This window comes from Coenobita brevimanus, chromosome 27 (assembly GCF_032717465.1).
Source record: "Coenobita brevimanus isolate Jiangsu-jjx chromosome 27, ASM3271746v2, whole genome shotgun sequence".
NCBI classification, from domain to species: Eukaryota; Metazoa; Arthropoda; class Malacostraca; order Decapoda; family Coenobitidae; genus Coenobita; species Coenobita brevimanus.
This window is the reverse complement of record NC_136980.1, coordinates 7491469-7506198: the sequence shown is the minus strand read 5'-3', so window position 1 is coordinate 7506198 and position 14730 is coordinate 7491469. Positions and strand designations below refer to the sequence as shown.

Below are 14730 nucleotides of genomic sequence, written 5' to 3'. Positions count from 1 at the left end.
TAGTAGATTTGTGTTCATCTACCACAGCTATATTTATTCAGTGGTAAAATGAAAGCATAAGGAGTAAATATATTGTCTGTATACTTGTATTATGTTATATATTGCATTGACAGAGTATCACACAGTTATATATTCCCAATACATTGTACAAAAATGTATGACAGTTTAAAAAAATATCATTACCCTTCTTGTGCTTTAAATATTGATACAAGATGAGTTTTTAAATTCTTGACTTCCTATGTGTTTTGTTACAATATCCACACTTCATTTTGTTTAACCCCTTCAGTCTGATTATTATTATTATTATTATTTTCTTTTGTTACTGTCAGCTACCGCCATACTCTTTTGTTCAGTTTGAGAGCTTTCCTGTAGTTAAAGAGATAATCAAAGCTATGTGTAACATTTCTAGTTTGAAAAGTAATTTAATAATACTGTACAGTATTGTAGGTTGCAAGATCAGAGTTGAAAAAATATAACAGAGTGAAGGGGTTAAAGTACTACAACATGGCATTAGCTTGAAGTAACAGTTACTCAGAACAGAGACAAGAGAAACTGACAAACAGATAAAAAAAGAGACATACAAACAGTGATATAAGAAACAAAGAATAAGAAACAGATAAACAATGATATAAGAAATATACACATAAACAGAGATGTAAGAAACACACACACACACACAAGGAAAAAACATTGCTTATTAAAATTTCCGGGCAATGATACTTTCTGACTAACTGTACGTATAATAATAATGTGTAAAAATAGCAGAGTTTATGCTTAAAATATACCATAAATTAATAATGGGCAGAGTAAATCTACAAAAATAATTAACATCAAAATAATACAGTACTAATTTATCACAAAGATTTGGATATACTGTACTTTACATCATCATCATTATTTTCCACATGAAGGTAGAGTGAGGTAGAGCAGAGAAAGCCAGAAAGAAAAAATACAACAGAGGGAGTGGAAGTACTTGTCAAAATGTCCAATGAAATGACATTCATTCCCCATTGCAGCCATTGGATTACTGGCTCTGTCTGATAGGTACACCTGTCTGCATGTAGCTGCATATGTGCCTGTCACATTTGCCCATTCTTTATTAGTTTTGTAACTAATGATCATCATACCTACAGATGCTTTTTTACAGCTTCGAGAAAGACATTGTACCAATGGGCTTCATGGAGGCTACATTTAACCTCTCCAGTTTGTAGAGGATTTTCAAAGTTCAGGAATATTTAAATATCTTTACTTTTCTGAATGAAAGCATATTCCACATGGGGATCTTTGTGGAGTAACTCTAAATGCATAATAGGAAATCAGAGGACAGAATAAAGAATTTGAGACACATGGCACTTTTGGAGTTCCTCCATGGAACACATCATTTTTATACACTGCTCTGTGAAGGAACACTGAAGGCTTCAATGGTAAAATAATTCATTGTGTAACCTCCATTTTCTAAGTTTATAGAGTTTGACAAATTCAGAGTTACTCCACAGAGCTTAAATGTTGTATAAAGTACTGTTAATACCCTTCAGTCCATTAATGTATTTCTGATTGTATTATTGCTTTCTCAATCTAACTCCTCAAAGTTCAAAAACATCTCTAAAGCTAAATAAAATCTGAAGTACAGTAAAAGCTTCATATAACAATAATTCAGCCAACCCTTATTCCGTTTTATCAAATATTCCGCTTTTTCAAGCTTCAGTTCCAAAGCCATAGATGGAACAAGATTTTCCAGAAATTTGGATTTTTCCCATATTTTTTCCCTAACTCGTGATCTGAAGCCTGTACACTGTTGCTACTAAATAGCTGCTTTTGCTACATACACACATGCTGCCTATGCTAGTTGTAATGATACACACAGAGCAGTCAGAACCCAAAAACAACAACAACATTGCCAGACGCCACGTATCCCAAACGGGGTGGTCAAGGGCTTAGAGTTAATTGTTTTACAGGGAGGGGCACTAATCCTCCACCAACCCCACTTGACATGTAGGGATGCCAACAGCATCTAGTGTTCCCAGGCGGTCACCCATCCAAGTACTAACCAGACCCAACGTTGCTTAACTTCGCTGATCGGACGGGAAGCGGTGTACTCAACGTATAATAATAATACAGTAATAATAATAATATATAAAACACTAAAAAACTCACATTCAAATGGGGTGGAAAAAACTTGTTTATTGAATTATGCCTGACACAGCCCCCCAAACATGTGTCAGACATGATGCTTCCCTAATCACTGTCTGAGGCTTGACCCCACAGTCGGTCATGATCGTCTTCACTGGTATACCACGCTCAATTTTCGAGATTATTTCTAATTTCTGGCCAAGAAAAAACCTCACCCTTTCCTTTTTTTTTTTCCTGCACTTTAGGCATGGCGAACGATTGGTTTGCTTATTTTCTACAGAAAACACACAAAAAAGTTTGTAATGCCAAGGGAATCACGCACACTTGAAGAGACGATTTGAACTGTGCGGGGGTTGCTGGTAGACTGTGGCGAGGTGAGCGGCCTCACCCGGCCTGGGACTAAGCGGCTTTTTGCCGCGGCCTGTGACAAAGCCCCGCACCTCGTGATCAACCGGAAACATTCCAGTGCATCACGATTTTTCCATAGCCACAGATAAAAGGCTTGTTTCCGTTACAGAAACCCAACGCCTTGTGACAACAGAAAACTTCCGGAATATTATGAGTACCTTACGGAAAATAATAGTTCCATTTTTTCAAGCTTCTGTTTTATCCCGCATTCATTATATCAAGCTTTTACTGTATAAGGTACATCATCGGATTCACAAGGTTAAAAATGATGATATACAGGTTACCATATTCTTCCTAACTTCAAAATTATCTACAGTAGTTTATACCTTAGGAGAGACTTTACAACCTGAAAGGATTAAATGTAGTCTTCATTAACCCTTTATTACATCCATTTTACTTTATTCTTGGTACCTTCAGTTTTCAGCTTAGGAGAAACTTTTCATAAATGGAGGGGTTAGAAACAGCCTTCATTAACCCTTCAGTATAATGCATTTACCCAGAATCCCTTTATCCAAGAGGCTTCTTCCAAGTTAGATAAAACTGTCTAGTAACAACAGTTGTTGCTATTGAGTAATCCTATTCTGTCTGGCTGAACAGACCCATCAACTGCTGGCAAGCAACTGCCTCTGCAGGGCAATTCTGTGCAGTGAACTGATGTTCTTATGCGTCAGACAGCACCTCACTGTGGTGTGGTGCATGGAAGAGTGGGAAGGTTTGGTTCCGTGACGGACACCTCTTTCGCATCTCTCCACGCAGTTAACAGGGGTACCATACATAGTAAGCTTCACATCACCCCAGTAGGAATAAACTAAACAGAATGTATGTGAAGTAAAATTATTAATCTATGCACTTTATCAAGAAAACTTCCTTACCAAGTGATTACTGTTGCTTTTCATTTAAAGTTCCTTTTTTTTATGGCATATGCATACAGAATGTACCTGAAAAGTTACTGGAAAATATTTTCATATATTTTGTTCACTAGAAGATACCCTCATACTGTATTAATATTCAATACTTGGTATCATTCTTCCACTTTTAAGAACTATATCGCTGTGAATGTTGAAGAAGGATGCCTTCATGTAGTGGCAGCAGTTCATCCTGGCATCTCAAATTATTGGTTGTACAAATGTCATTCAACTACTACTCTACTCCCGAAGAGGAGGAGGGTAGAGACTGCAAAAGGGTAAATTAAGCCAGCAGTTACACTGGGTCATGTTTGAGATGAGCCTTGGGCCACAGCATTACAAAAATCATGACTTATTTCATCCAGTTATTCAAAAAGTAAATAAGTTTTATTGTTGTTTTGTGCTCCCAGGCTCATACAAAACAAAACTGGTGGACTGCAGGATCATGCTGCCTTACTCCAGCTGTCCACCATACTACTTTGGAGAGGGAGGATAGGGCAGTAGTTGAGGGATGTTTATACGACCAGACTGGAGCCACCTGGTCATACTGGTGCTTCCACATGATAGGGTCTCTCCTGAATCAAATAAAAATGTAAAAGTAAACAGTATTTTTTGAGTAAGTGTACTACTGTCAAATGATACATGGCATACCGTTCATTACTTGCACAGTACTTTCCAAAATATAGAAGAACAAAAAGAATCTAGTATCAAAATCCAGCACGAAGCCAGATCATCAGCTACAGGTTGTGTATGCTGGGCAGGGCACAAACACTGATGCTGCGTGTTTGAAGAAATGTCTCAAGGGAAGAAGTATATCATAATTACAGATGGGACTACTGGGGGGGTGGGGGGGAGTCAATCTTTTGCTGCTACCAATGAACCTTGTATTTTATTCTATCTGTAAATCATTCTCTGACTTGAGGAAGACAAAGTACAATATCTAAGTATCTACTGACCCATCTACAGCCAGACCTTAATCATGGCAGGGGTGGCTACAAATGAACTGCCTCCATGTCACCTTGTCCTCCACTATCAGGCTGCCCTCTTTAACAACTCAGACAACTCTCCACCCCAACCCTCCATCTCATCCTTGGTTTCTCCCTCCTCTCTTAGTAGAATATGCAGTGATATGAATCAAGTCTATGAGAATTACAGTATTGTCATTTTACATTAAGGCCACACAAATTTGACACAGATGTACAGTAGGAATAAAATAAATGCTTGTGCCACTACAGCCTGTCTTATAATCTAGTATCTCTTCCATATCACTTAATTTCGTCATATGGTGCTTTATTATCCCCTTGTATGTTATATCAGTATTAAAACTGCTAACAAATGAGGCATACACGAACAGAAATGTGTACTGAGCAAAATAAATCACTAACGCTGAGGTACTACAAAGCATCCTAAGCTAATGACACTAAGGCACATATTCTCATCAGTTAGGGAAGCTCACTAACACCTGTTCCTAAGCAATTTATTCTACTTATTGCACCTTGGCATCCTCTGTTACCTGAATTCTTCTAAAGCCACCATACTTTACAGAAATAACACAAAATTATATTAAGCAGACATATTAAAAAATAAACTGCTAAGGAAGAGGTGTTAGGGAGCTTCCTTACCCGATAAGCATACAGACTTAAGACCCTACATCTTCACATCTATAACATCATCATAGTCCTACACAAAATACAAATCATTCTCATCACCATCCCACACAAAATATATAATCATCATCAAAACCTCACATACAAAACACAACAAGCTCCCTGAAGCCACTTACAATATGACCCTTACTCATCCCAAAACTGATGCAACGCTCCCTCATAACCCCCTGATGCGGTTTCACATCTGGGGACGTTCTCATATCTCGCGAGCATGTTTGAATTTCAAAGTACGCCAGACTCACTAAGAGTGGTGTGGTAAGCTCTATCATGTGCCTGAGAGTGCGGGGAGTGGCTAGCAGGGACAGAAATGGGGTGGGGGCTGGGAGAGAGGCACCTGGAGGGGCAGAGTACAGTACACGTGTGCTGACTGCAGTCAACCACCCAAGCACCAGTAGAGATATACACCAGCAGAGGGTAGGTACACACATTTTTTGTGCGTTTGTATAATTTGCAAGTGATTTTGTATTTAACCCGCTGACTCCCCTTGACGTATATGTATGACCACACGTTTTGTCACTATGACTCCTGTTGACGTATATAAACATGCAGCAATTCCAAGGTCCCTAATTTGCACAATTTTCATATTTCGTGCGCGAGTTTTGGTACGTATACATGGGACACCTTCCTTTACATGATGCCAGGCAGGGTCAATGCCTTACTCTGCATGACCTCCCCCTCTCCCGCACGCCACTGTCTAGGCAATTCACATGTTACCAGTGACCTGGCCAGTAAGGACATGTCGTGCCATGGTACGAAATTCAAGGCCAGCGTGATTCCCCAATCGATGACAATGTGGAGGACAAAGTTTACATAGCATTATAGGAAGAGTCAGAAACGATGATCAGGTAATGTCGCCAATAAAGGTCAGGTATGTTGATGTGTTTGGTGAGTGAAACAATGCTTATATTGCCTATATTTCTGTGTGAAAACCAATATACTCTCGTACTACATATAAATTTGTACCAAATAAATAAATAAATATTGTTTATGAGTGGTGTGGAATAGTTACCCTCCCACAAAACTCATTTTCTTTGAAGCCAGCCTGATAGGAAACACAGCAAGGTAAGGGGTATTTCTACCTGTATTCAGTATTTTAAACCTCAGGTGAGCTATTTCTCTATGAATTTTCGATGTTTCTCACCAAAAGTGGAGGTTTGAGCCAAAAAAAATTTTTTGCAAAATTGGTCAGGATTGAGGGAGGCAGTGGTGGCAAATCAGGCAAGACGGGGTGGGTAAAAAAAAAAAAAATTCAAATTCCAAAAATAAGCCCGGTTGTGGGAAGGGGATAGGGGGCATAGAGCCTGGCATCAGGGGGATTCAGGAATCCCTGTACTGGGGTTGGCCATGGTGCAGCTGAAGTTTTCTATGGACTGGAAGATAAACCAAGAGCCAAAACCAGATAATTACTTCCCAACAGTTGCTGGAAGCTGTTGGGTAAAAACATATTTGGCATGGGTAATATGATTTGTAACAATGTGAGTCTCAGCATGGATTCTGACTGTGTGCAAATACACAGAAAAAAATATCACCAAGTGACTGTGCTTGTGGCTGTATGTTTCCTGACTATGAGTGATGACCATGTGGCTGGTTACCGACTGAAGCCACATGTCACTCTCACATGGTAGTACCTTCCAGGGTTGATGGTAGCCACCCATCTTTGACCCTTTGTTTTCGTTTTTAAAGGCTCCAACATGCTTGCATGCATCGGCCTTGGTCACCTAATGGTGGCTCTCCATGCTGCATGATCCATTGCAGCCTCCATGTTCAGTCCCTTAACCCTGAGGTCATACTTAATGACCTTGTCCCATGTCTTTCTTGGTCTACCCCTCATAACCCCACCCCCCATATTAACACTTCTCACATTCCTCACCCAATTATCATCCCCCATCCTCTCCACATGTCCAAACCATCTCAATCTACCTCCCCTCATCACAACACCAATACACTCCAGTCCCGTCCTACCTCTCAACTCTTCCATCGTAAACCCAGCCCCTCCAGACCTGGCAAGCAGGGACGCACTACACATCCACCTAATCACTGTCATTTCTGTACGTCTGAGCCGGCGAATATTCTCCTCCCTTACTGCCCATGTCTCACTACCATACAGCATTACACTCCGCACACATGCTGCATACAAACACCCCTTAGCACATAAGGAGAGTCCTCTAAATGTCAGGAGAGGCAAGAGCTCCCTGAACTTCTTCCAACCGCTTCTCACCCTAGCCACAGAGCTAGCTCCAGCCCCACCTCCAGCACACAACATGTCTCCCAAATAACAAAACTCTTCTGCACACTCAAGAGATTCACCAGCAAGTTCAATCCTTTCATGCCTGACAATCTCCACTTGCTCTCCCCAACACGCCGTACACATAAAACCAGCATTATCTCACAATCTACCTCTGATACCACTACATCTCTTGTGCACCCATTTATCACAAACACTGCACAAGATGGAATTACTTCCCATGCCCTTGTGGGAAACTGCACATGGCCACTCTCCCTCATCTTTGACAGTACCTCCACCAGCCCTAGACATCATCACTTTTGCTCTATCTGCATTTACCCTCAAACCCTTGTGCCCCATACCATCTCTCCACTTCCTAAACCTTTCCTCCGCCTCCCTTTCATTGTCTGCAATCAACATCAAATCATCAGCATACAACATCTCCCACGGGCGTCTGTTTCTAAAGTCACGTGAGAGGGCTTCAAATACCATGATGAACAACATGGGACCCTTAGACAACAAAAAGTAATAAAGTGCAAAGACAAAAACAACTACATTCATAACTTCTATGCAAATATAAGCTGATTTACAAAAGACTAGGTAAATATAGTACAGCAGAGTATCCCAGAAGTGTACCACATATTATCCAAATTCACCACTACTACCACCATCATCATCATCATCATTCAAACCTTTTTTCCCACTTAAGGATGGGGGGGGAAGTTATATATATATATATATATATATATATATATATATATATATATATATATATATATAAAAAATGAAATATACCAGAAAAAATTATTCTTATGTACTTCTATCTATCTATTGCCAGATGCCATAATCCCATAAGGGGTGGCCATTTAAATATTATAATCTGTAATCGTAAAATATTTTTCAGACAATTTTCTTGACCCGGAAATTTGATTGCAGGAACTCTGTTGTATACTATATTCAAAATGAGTTTCCTACATGACCTCATCAACCATAAGACATCTCTCAGTTTATTCACACTGCCACTATGGATGGTTCATTTTCACCTGACAAAGATCCCTAACCTCCGTCAGATCTGATGATGGCCAAGTCGCCTGACTGGAAGATATATCTGACTAGTAACCAAGGAGATTTATTCCTACTACACACAACAATGGCTTACTGAATTTCATGCAACCATGAATTAGTATTCAAGCTGTAGGAATGGCTCAGTTCTGTTAGGTGAAAATAACTGACTATGTATGATTTTATTCAACTGCTGGTCCTGCCAAGGGTTGCCTGCAAGAGGCAGCACTGATATAACTTGGCGGCGGAGCTGCCTGGTTATACAAATATCCCTCAACTCTTATCCCCCTGAAAGGATAATGGTGGACTGCATATGTGGGGCAGTTTCAACCTGCAATCCATTGGGTTCATATTCAAATGAACCTGAGACTACAGTTACTACTATACTACTACTACTACTACTATTCCAATGTCTTAGGGAATGAATTAACTTTGACAATTTTAACCTCTCCAGTTCAAAAAGTATCTCCAAAGTTGAATAAAATCATCCACAAGTATCAAGATGTCCTTAGGTTGATGGGGTTAAAAAGGTTCAAGCATATATTATAAACTACAACCAGTCTTACAGAAAAAAACACAGCACTAACTGAAAAATCACAGCACAGTAAATCATCACCACAATCCTAACTCAATTTCCCACTAATGAAAGGGGTGGGTACAGTAAATAATCATCTAATCCTAATGATAATAATAATCATCATCATCATCATATCATCATCATCCGGAATTCCTTTCCCACCCTAGGGCAGGGTGAGGAGTAACATGTCCAGACAGCCATCCAATGGGCCATGCTTCCATTCACTCACCATTCAAGCCCCCAGAATCCTGGCTCTATCTGATGATGATGATGATGATGATGATGATGATGACGATGATAATAATAATAATAATAACAATGATAATACAGAAATCAATCCCACATTAGCTACTTTGAAATGTATCGGTTCAAGTCTAAGATTCATTCATCATCTAATCCAGTGTTGCCCCATGAGGAGTGTAGGAGCCTGGGGCTAAGCAAGTTGGTTCTGACATTCAAGATGACAGTGACCAGCCTCACTCATCCCTGAGTGGCATTATGTGACCAATAAATCCCAACCACCCTTTAGATATAAACCTGCACCGGCTCAATCCGACTGGAGCACCTCAATTGTCCACTAAAGCTCCAGGTGCCATTATTTTGTTATAAGGTTACCACCCTGCATGGTAAATGGTTTCCTGGTGTGCAGGAAACCATTTGGCTTGTCACTCAGTGTAGAGTCATTCACAAAAAGAAGGAAGAGGACAGAATGATGGAAAGACAGACAGAAGAGGAAAGATGAAAAGAAGGAAGGAAGAGAGGAAAGGGCAGGCACCCAAGAGCAGCAATACATCGAGTGAGTGGATGGTAAGCGCCCCCACCAACCACCAGTCTAAGATACTGACCTAAATACATTCAAGGGTAAACTATCATCTGACACCCCTTGGTTGCATTTAATATGGTACAATAGTCAGTGAAGTCATGCAGACAATGAGAGAGCAAGTACAGTATATCACAACTCCATCACACTTCTGCTTCAGGTGGGCAAGTGATGAACATTATATAATACATACAAACACGCAAGCCAATCCACTATTACCCCTATGAAGTGTAGGGGGCTGAGGTTAAGCTTTTAAATTCCAGAACATTTAAAGGTTGGAGAGTGAAATATGCCCTAATACACTGCTGCCTTTGGGTGACCCTGCACAGAGAGACATGCCAAAGAGTTTCCTGTAACCCAGGAAATCATTTATTACACTGGGTGGTAACCATATGACTAAACAACACCTGATGGTTAGTGGGTTTAGGCACTCCAGCTAGACTCAGCATGTAAGGGTTTATACCCAAGGAATGGTTAGGGTTTACTGCTCACATACTGCCACTTGGATGAGTGAGGCTGGTCACACTCACCTTCAATGGCTGGACTAAGCAGTCTAGCCCCAGGCTCTTACACTCCTGATGGGGCACAAATGGACTGAATGGCAGAGATGTACATACAACAGGTAGTATAAATTAGCCACAGCTCTTTGACCTGCCAACTCTACCACCAGACAATGTGAAAAAAGTTATGTGAAATGTGGCTGAGTATTCTATGCAGCAATTTGTTTTGACCTGACAAAGATCTGAAGCCTCTTTGCAGCTCAGCTGAGAGCCAGTTGTTGTCAGAGTGAAGGATTAATTAGTCTAGTAACCAAGGAGACCCATTACTATCTCACAACTAAGGCGCACCATATTTCACACAACTATGGCTTACTATTCAGGTTATGGCTCAGTTCTGTCAGATGAAAACAAACCAGCTTAACCTTAATGATCTCCAATCCCCACATCTGAGATAAAGTACATAAAGACAAATTCACCTTCAATTTTTTTATCATGGTAAAAACTAAATAATGAGATCCTCAAACATCTGTTGTCATAATGAGACTTCTGTGTCAAGAGCATGAATCCTGAGATCCTGAAACATCTACTTGGTTATTGAGATTATTGTTCATTGATTACATCAAAATCTTTGGCAAGGAAATTTGTCAGATACTTCCTGCTTCCATCATCACAGTCATGAGACTGAAGGAAACAAAGTACAGTTAGTCTGTATTATACATCAGGGATGTTTCTAAAAATAACACTGACGAGAAGCCTACACATGGAGACGCTGTGTACCATGGGTGTAGTGAAGCAACTGTGGAATTTACCCATAAGACACACCACCTCATATTTCCCTGTACCTTACCATGGGGAGGGACACAGGTCTGACCCTGGTGAGGTGTTGTCTACCCCAAGGGGATACTGGATCTCCACACAGTATTAAGTGCCGTACTGTGCTGTACCTGTAGAACGGCTCCACAGAAGCAGTTGCCTACCTGTGGTCAATGGCTGAGAGGGTGCAGCTCAATGGACAAGTAGATGGTATATTTATCTATCATTTCCTAGACGCCTTAATCCTTAAAAGGGTGGCCACAAACAAATTTCCTCCACATCACTCTGCCCTCTGCCATTTGGCTGCATTGAGGTATGTGAAATAATGTGCAAACAGATGATAATCTGGGCCAAGTTAAGGTGAAAAGAGTATAGTTAGTGTATACCTGTATCATAATTTGTGCATTTCATGAATTACATCACAGAAATAAAATCAACAAAAATAAAAACCAAGAAGATAAAAGTACAAACGGCATCACAATTTTTCATGCAAGATAAACTCAGACCTGACAGATGAAGTGTCAAGATATATTTAGTTTCTATCTCCCTATACTGCCTATTTTGAGAGAGAGAGAGGAGAGGTGAGAGAGAAATTCCAATACATCACAGTTGTTCATTCAAAATAATAAAAGACTAACAAAGCAAGCGAACAGAATAATACCCACCTGACCCAACCAGTGGTCAGGAATGCACCCGTACACTGTCACCAATATAATGAAACAAACATCCCTCTACTCTCCCAGTGCACAAAATGCAGGATGGTGAACTGCAGGAGGGCATCTTCAGCCTGCAGTCCACTAGGTTCACATTCAGATGACATTGGGGCATCAACAACACCACCAATCCTACCAGTAAAAAGCTTAATAAATAGGCAGATTATCCCTTTATGGACATACTTGGGCATATAATACTGAGAGAAATGCTGACAATCAAAAGATTCAAACAACATCTACTGTATATGAGATGAATTTCCTACATTTGGCATCAGTACAGCATACTGCCACTAAACGCTATGGCTAAATATACTCTCACTATATACTTTCCCTCTCAGCACAACCTTACATGAAGCTGCGAGTCATTTAGTGTTGTTTGATGCCCACAATCTCCCGCATCATCCTCAGCGCCATATCACTTGCATCAGCTGGGATCTGTTAACAGAGAGGTGTCATTAGCCTCTCTTATGGCTGTTGTTACTGTTATGAGACCAGGCTAATCTGGACAGGACTAGTCAGGCACTCCAGGATACCTTTTGTTGAAGTTATGTTGAAGAACTGTGTTGTGATGGTGTGATGCATGAAGTGAGGGCCTAGGAGACATCTTGGGACCTAGATGACAGGGATGGCCCATCAGCCATCTATCTATCTATTGCCAGATGCCTTAATCCCATAATGGGTGACCACAAACAAATCGTCACCATGTCACCCTGTCCCCTGTCATTTCACTGCCCTGCTCCCAGCTCACACCCTCCTCTCTCATATACCTCTCTACTCCAACCCTTCATCTCATCCTTGGCCTCCCCCTCCCTCTCTCCCCTCCACCTCACTCACATACACTCTCCTCATCAGTCTCTCATTTTCCATCCTCTCCACATGGTCAAACTACCTTAATGTGTTTCTCCTAACGTTTTATATCACACCCACGCTTTATATCACATCCACATCCACACCACAACGTTCCTTCACTTCCTCATTTGTCAGCCTGTCTCTCCATGTGTCTCCACATGCTCCTCTTAAATAACTCATTTCCACTGCTCTCACTCTTGATTTGTGTCCCTCCAACGAGGTCCAAGCTTCAATTCCATACATTAGAGTTGGCATCACAATATTGTCATTCAGTAACTTTTTCACTTCCATGCTCACTTCCCTGTTTCATATCACTGCTTTCAAAGAACCAGCAACCTTTCTTCCTTGTTGTATCATTTCATGCACTTCACCCTCTTAACTTCCATCCTTACTCATCACACTCCCCAGGTACTTAAACACACTCACATTTTCAAAATTCCTCCTTATCCAACCTCGCTGTACATTTAGTGACTTCTTTTCTCACAAGACCATAACTTTACTCTTCCCTACATTCATCTTTAGTTTCCATTTCTTACACACACTCCCAAAATCATTCACCAAGCCTTGCAGCTCCCCTTCATCTTCACTTAACAACACAGTATCATCTGCAAACAACAGTACTGGGAGTTTCCACATACTGCCCTCTCTCATTAGGGCCGCTCCAACATCCACTGCCCTACCGGTACCTTGTATCTCTTTTATAACCCCATCCACATACACATTGAACAACCATGGAGATGTTGCAATTAAAACCTGAAATTAGTTAGAGCTGGTTCAAACTAGTCAAAACCAATGTTCTAGTGTACAACTAGTATTACCTACGCATAACTAGTTGCACCTAAGGATGTTGGGGAAAACCCAAAATGTGAAGATTAAAAAGGTTAAACCTAGCTTTAGCTGAACATTTTACTCAAAACTAGTTCCAGCAACAGCTCTGGATGACAAAACTATATGTAACAATTCACTACAGTGAATTGGGGTAAAAACAGACAAAATATATTCAAATTTTGCAAACCTTTAATAACATATGTAAAAATAATATACACTGACAGGATTCTTTACTTTATTAAAACCGATAATTACACCTTCACTATACTAATACCTTTAAGTTTCACTGCAACAACTCATGCTAAGTAAAAATATTGTGTAGTCAAAAATATTGAGAAAAAATAAAGAAACTGCATTACAGTATTTATTTTTTTCATGGCATACTGTTGTGACATTTTGAATTACATAGCATTTTATGTTTCTTGCACTGGCATATGTTGGTTGCACAATGTTTTGTACCATGACATCTAAAGAAACCTTGACCTGTTCCCACACTTAACAATGCAGCAGCACTTCTTAACGATATTTCTTTGCCTTCAGGAACATCAGTCAAGGTCAAGAATGACTACTTACATTATCAAATTCAGACTGACTATACAATTTCATGAGAACGCTGTCTTTTGTTCCTAATTTATACATTCCATCCTCACTTCTACATATAACAACTGCAATACTATTTCAAAGATTTCCTTTTCCCCTGTCAACTTCTGGAATTGGTACTGTTACATTTTGCCCAATACTTGATGGATGGTGAGAGGCATCAGATACTGTTTTCATTCTTTTTGCCTGCTTCTCCAAACTAGGCTACTGCCTGCTACTTGTGGAACATGAGATATTCATGCTTCAGTGTTACAGGTAGGATACATAGCTTCTGAACCGAAGCCACCATGCTCGATTTCTATCCCACATATTACATGAATATTAGACTCACATTTTGCACAGGAATGAGCTCCACTTGTCTCTTTTTCACACACACAACACGAGATTACTTCAGATTTACTCTCGGATATTATGTTTATGTTAAATTCACCCGTACTCTGCAAATCATTAATAGTTCCACTTGCGGTTTCCTTATGCACGTTTGCAATGGTCTTCTCTAGATCCTCCTCACTATGTAAGTTTTTAATTAATTCTAATGGAAGACATGTTGTTGCCAGGCCAATCCTTGCTTCAACACCAAACATTGCTTTGTATGGGCTTTGATTTACACCAGAATGCTTGGCTCTGTTCTTCA

The 14730-nt window shown here is 40.2% G+C and overlaps 1 protein-coding gene and 1 pseudogene across 1 annotated transcript in view; both read right to left on the bottom strand.

The window, feature by feature from the left end:
- Positions 1-2000: 2000 nt before the first annotated feature.
- LOC145394574 (5S ribosomal RNA) lies at positions 2001-2118 on the bottom strand (annotated as a pseudogene).
- A 9974-nt stretch (positions 2119-12092) lies between these two features.
- LOC145394560 (retinoid-inducible serine carboxypeptidase-like) overlaps positions 12093-14730 on the bottom strand; it is a 79818-nt gene continuing 77180 nt past the window's right edge. Inside the window, exon 10 of the mRNA XM_080268401.1 lies at positions 12093-12254. Within this exon, the coding sequence (XP_080124527.1) occupies positions 12186-12254 (69 nt within the window). The 3' untranslated portion in view covers positions 12093-12185. The remainder of the gene's footprint in view (positions 12255-14730) is intronic.